This window comes from Ammospiza caudacuta, chromosome 6 (assembly GCF_027887145.1).
Source record: "Ammospiza caudacuta isolate bAmmCau1 chromosome 6, bAmmCau1.pri, whole genome shotgun sequence".
Classification (NCBI taxonomy): Eukaryota; Metazoa; Chordata; class Aves; order Passeriformes; family Passerellidae; genus Ammospiza; species Ammospiza caudacuta.
In genome coordinates this window covers 36,216,090-36,221,624 of record NC_080598.1, presented here as the reverse complement: position 1 = coordinate 36,221,624, position 5,535 = coordinate 36,216,090, and the positions used below count along the sequence as shown (strand labels likewise).

Here is a 5,535-nt window from a genome sequence, read left to right as displayed (position 1 = left end):
CTCAGCAGGAAAACAGGAACGGAAAACAAGGTGTAAAAGCTCGCGAATTGAGATAACGACGCGTGAAACGGATTCGGCTGGAGGAAATGAGTGTAATTTACTGCTATTTATTCAGATAGAGAGAAAATTACACCCCAACACCACCCATCCAGTGCTCCCCTTTCGCAGTCAGAGCTGCCTCCCATGGCTGCCGGCTCCTGCCCAGAGCCGCGCTCAGGGCCCGCTCTGCCCAGCTCCCGCCGCTGCAGCTCCTCGGCACACCGTGTTCCAGCCTGGGCCCGCTCTGCCCAGCTCCCGCCGCTGCAGCTCCTCGGCACACCGTGTTCCAGCCTGGGCCCGCTCTGCCCAGCTCCCGCCGCTGCAGCTCCTCGGCACACCGTGTTCCAGCCTGGGTCCGCTCTGCCCAGGCTCCCGCCGCTGCAGCTCCTCGGCACGGCCGCACAAGGCCGTCCGCAGAGGACGCGGCGGGATTGTGTGCCTCGGTCCCGGGAATTTGCCGTCCGCCTCCCCCCAATATGGCACACGCAGCCTTTCTCTCGTTAACCCGGGGGTTAACCGGCACACGAACGCCGCCGGCCGGAGGCTGGGGCCAGCCGCCGGTCGGTTCGTGCTGCAGCGCTGCCGCAATGCCTGCGGGGCTCCGCTGTGGCTGTGCATGGGGCTGCCATGGAACTGGCTCAGACAGCCCCAGTGGGGCAGCCCCAGTTTGTCCTCACGAAGACGTGCTTCTTCCCCACACACAGACACAGAGCACAACTCTTTCCAGTCCAGTGGTGCCTGAGCTCGGGGCTTTCGTCTAATGGGTTGAGTCTGACTGAAGTGCAGGTGACAGAGCTGAGAGAGGCTCCTGCCTTGGAGCACCTGAAAAAGCTGCCCACTCCAACAATTCCCACCCTGTTCCTCAGCAATCAGGGGATTTTGTATCCTTTTGGCATCACCACTTAGTCAGAGAGGAGAAACAGGCTCCCCAGGGGGACAGTAGAGTCCCATCACTGGCCACAATCAAGTTTGCAGTTGGCTAGGTGCTGGCTAGTCTCTTCCAGGCTGCCACTTCTGCACAAGGGCTGGATGAGGTCCCTTCCAAGGTCCCTTCCCACCTGGGCTGTTGCAGGATTCTATGGTGATTCCATTTTCAGACTGGGAATAATGGTTCTTTCTCCTTAACTCTCAGTGTTCTGGGGACTTGCCTGTGGAAATGAGCCCGCCCCTGCCTGTGTCAAGAGAGGATGCAGGGCATATGTGTTTCTGGGCACACCTTGGGCAGATGCCACCTATGTGCACTGAAAAGGGGGACACTGAGATGGGCTTTGTCCTTGAGGCCAGCATGGGCCATGGGGTGAGAGTGTGCAAGGCAGGGCTAGAAAGCTTTCACAGTGTTTTGCTCTGGTTAGGTGAAATGGTGGTGTTGGATGTGTCAGCATGGCTCACGCTGTTACCTCACTGCTCTCCCCTCACCCTCATCCTGCCATGTTTTGACTGAGGCATAGACATGAGACAGTGAAGCCAGTGGTCTACACCAATGCACACCTAACCCCACCCTGCTGCAAAGGAGGAACAGAAAAAAGATCTCTTCAGGTGTCTGTCTTTAATCAACATTTGTTTCAGGTATTAAAGAAGCTTTGTAGAGAGAATGTCGGACTCCAAAACTGAAGGCAGGATCCCGGGCCTTGGTTATTGACAACTGGAAGAGGAAATTGGGAAGAAAAGAGTTGAAGATGATGCCTTACTCTCCAGAGTTGTCCTCAAGTGAAAGTTGTGCAGCAAAACACATTGATGGGCTGACTGCCTTACCTTTCCCAGGGTGTATTCTGCTGGACCTGGAAGCGCTCCCTTTCCAGGAACTTTGGTTCTTAGTCCCATTGAGAACCTGGGAGCCCTGGTTTTGTAGACATCCAGATCCACCTTGGGAAATGCCGCAGGACCTGGCGTCTGCAAGAGAAGCAATGAGGTTGGTGGGTACAAGAAGCAGTGTGGATTCTTGCTGGGTGTCCATGAGTACTGTGCTGCTTTAGGTGGCTGGCCAGAGGAGCAGTGTGGGAGCCCTGGAGCCTTGGGAATTGAGGGCTCCTTGGGAAGAGAGGTAGATTTCCCAGAAGGGAGATTACTGCCATTAATGCCAGTGAGCAGTACTGTACCAAAGCTGCTGGTGTGGAAAAATGGGGGGGTTCAGTTGCTGGTGTTACTGGTAATAGCAGAGCCAGAGGCGCTGTGGTTTCTTGTTCTTTTCTGCAGGTGCAGGGAAGTGTGTGTTATGTGGGGATACGGCAGGCACTGGGGCCCTTCTGCCCTAAGCAGAGCAGCTGAACTTCTGCTGCTGCTGTTAGAGAACAGAAGCACAGCTCACCTTTGCCACATCTTGAAAACAGCTCTGGTATTGACTCTTCCCCTTCATGGAGTAGCATGGTTCAGCATGAGTGTATGCTGTGTTGGGTCCCAGAATCCTGGGCAAGGTGTAGGTGCCAGGACCTGGAAATGGAATAGGAAGACAGTGTAGGTCAGTCCTGTGGGAAAGGGTGCAATGCCTGGGTGAAAGAGAGTCAGCCTGCCAAGCTGGCTGTGAGGAGCAGGAAGGGTATCCTGCCCCTCATCCCGGTGCCTCTGGCTTTTGTTGCATGTGGTGTGCCTTGGCTGTTTGACACCAGAGGTGCCGGTTCTTCTGTGAGATGGGAGAAGTTGGTGCTGTGGGACAGCTAAAAGCTTGTTGAGCACACACTGTGTCTTGCTGCCCAGGCTTTTTGCTGGGCCTGTTGAAGAAGCTGCAGACGCTTCCTGGAGGACACGCAGGCTGTAAGAGTGTCTGTTTCCCCAAGTTCCATACCTGGTGTGCGGAAACCTTTTAAGTCCTTGTGTCGGGATGCCAGGCTATTCGCCGGTGCAGTATGGAAGACGTGCTTGTTGGCACGATCCGTGGTGTAGTCACCTGGGACAGAGAAGGGGACAAGAAAAGTGAAACTGGGAGCGTAACTGCAAGCCACAGAGGAGAAGTCAGGAGGAGGTGGAGGGTGTTCTCAGTCTAGCTTGTTTTCCATCTGGAACTCTCTGAAGCCTATTCATGGCATGAGCAGCAGGCTTTGTGCCCCAGTGGCACAGGGCAACAGTAAGGCCTGCTTGTCCGGCCTGGATGAATGGCTGCAGAAATGCTACTCACTGGGTCCAGGGGTGGCCAAAATCTTGGTCTTGGGACGTGCTGTCACAAGTGCTGATGGAGCCACCTGCCTCCCAGTCTTGGTGATGGATGATTCAATGAAGTACCGAGGACCTGGTGAGCAGGTGTCTAAGGAGGGAGCGTTGCTGCCTCGAAATGAGAATGCAGGGGCTCTGTCTTTGGTGGGATCATGAGCCATATGACCTGGCAAGAAAAGCCTGTGAAAGAACCTGTGCCTGCAACTGTGTGATGAAAGGAGGTTCCCAAGTGGTAGCAAGCACTGTGCAGTGCCTCCTGCTGCCACTACCTTCCCTGATATTTGGTTTACCTGTTAACCCAGGGAGCCCATACTTGGGACCTGGGGTGCTGAATTCTGCAAGGATTGGGCCCCGTCGGGGATGAGGTCGCCAGTTGCCTACCCAGGGTCCCTCCATGCTGGTGGCCGGAGAAACTACAGGAAAAACTGGAGAGCTACCAAAGGGCTTCTCTGACACAGCACTGGTACAAAGCTTTCCTGTAGCCCAGAGCAGGAAGAAAGCAAACTAGCATCACGAGAGAAGGTGAAGGAAAGTGAAGAGCAACAAGGAGTAGCAGATGGAAGAGAAGCAGAAATGGGGAGAAGCAGCAAGTTAGAAGCAAAGATGCAGCAAGAACTCCTGCTGTGCCCTCAGGCAGCAATTGTTGGCGTAGAACGCAGAGCTGGCCTGGCTGGGGATAGCCTCCAGCGTGTCTACACACGAGTTTGCTCAGCTGGAGTGTGGCGCTGACTGGGTGATGTGCAGGGAGGGACACCAGCCCCTCGGTGACATCATAATCCAATGCTAGGTGGATCCATCAACATTGACCTCCATCACCAGGTGACATCCCAAAGGGCCATTCTCTCCCAGTGATGAGCAAAGCCCACTGTGATGTTGAGACCTGTTCATGCTGCAGTGCTGCCGTATTGCCTGCAGAGCTCTTCTGGGGCTGGGCATGGGCCTGCCATGGAACTCGCTCAGTCTGGTGTGGGGCAGCCCCAGTTTGTTCTCACACAGAGCTGCTTTTGTCCCCATGTTTCCAGAGACCCAGCCAAATCTTTCTAGTACAGTGGTGCCTGTGCGCAGGGCTTTTTTCACCTAACAGTGTGAAATAAACTTATCCAACACCAATTTTTTGTGAACAAGGAAACACTTCTGTATTTCAGTGCCAGCAAAAAGGGGGATTACTCCTCCGATTTTGTTCTGATTTGCAAACAAAATTAATCCATTTTATATGCTTTTTCTGCTGTGTCATTTTTACATAAGTTCTTTTACATAGTATACATCATCTGCCCATTCTTAAGTGTAACCTTTACAATGATTGGTTTCACTAGTTATATAACTACAATAATATTCCTACCCTATGACTATAATTGGCCATATCTACTGAGATCTACTGATTGGAATCCTTGATAGTCAAATTAAGATGGGAAGGGAAGGGTTTTCCAAGCACACTAACTGGTGTTCATGACGATTTGCATAGTTTCTTGAACAAGGCACATGATACCTGGTAACTTCTTGATAAGGTTTCTATGACTGAATACTTTAAAAACAGCACTCCTAACATTCATATAACATATGCTTCAGGGTTTTCTACTTGCAATCATAGTAACACTTTTGCCTTTTTTATTATTAAATTATTTTATCAGTGTAATTGTAAGAGGCTGAGTAGACTGAAGTGCAGGTGACAGAGCTGAGAGAGGCTCCTGCCTTGGAGCACCTGAAAAAGCTGCCCACTCCAACAATTCCCACCCTGTTCCTCAGCAATCAGGGGATTTTGTATCCTTTTGGCATCACCACTTAGTCAGAGAGGAGAAACAGGCTCCCCAGGGGGACAGTAGAGTCCCATCACTGGCCACAATCAAGTTTGCAGTTGGCTAGGTGCTGGCTAGTCTCTTCCAGGCTGCCACTTCTGCACAAGGGCTGGATGAGGTCCCTTCCAAGGTCCCTTCCCACCTGGGCTGTTGCAGGATTCTATGGTGATTCCATTTTCAGACTGGGAATAATGGTTCTTTCTCCTTAACTCTCAGTGTTCTGGGGACTTGCCTGTGGAAATGAGCCCGCCCCTGCCTGTGTCAAGAGAGGATGCAGGGCATATGTGTTTCTGGGCACACCTTGGGCAGATGCCACCTATGTGCACTGAAAAGGGGGACACTGAGATGGGCTTTGTCCTTGAGGCCAGCATGGGCCATGGGGTGAGAGTGTGCAAGGCAGGGCTGGAAAGCTTTCACAGTGTTTTGCTCTGGTTAGGTGAAATGGTGGTGTTGGATGTGTCAGCATGGCTCACGCTGTTACCTCACTGCTCTCCCCTCACCCTCATCCTGCCATGTTTTGACTGAGGCATAGACATGAGACAGTGAAGCCAGTGGTCTA

General features: G+C 52.7%; 1 protein-coding gene across 1 annotated transcript; it reads right to left on the bottom strand.

Annotated features, from left to right (window-relative positions):
• Positions 1–1,585: 1,585 nt before the first annotated feature.
• LOC131559433 (outer dense fiber protein 3-like) lies at positions 1,586–3,579 on the bottom strand. Its single transcript, XM_058807786.1, has 6 exons — positions 3,474–3,579; positions 3,149–3,349; positions 2,819–2,920; positions 2,345–2,466; positions 1,792–1,929; positions 1,586–1,681 (listed from the first exon to the last, which is right to left on the bottom strand). Exons 1-6 carry the CDS (start codon positions 3,577–3,579, stop codon positions 1,586–1,588), a joined length of 765 nt encoding a protein of 254 aa, XP_058663769.1.
• Positions 3,580–5,535: the final 1,956 nt, after the last annotated feature.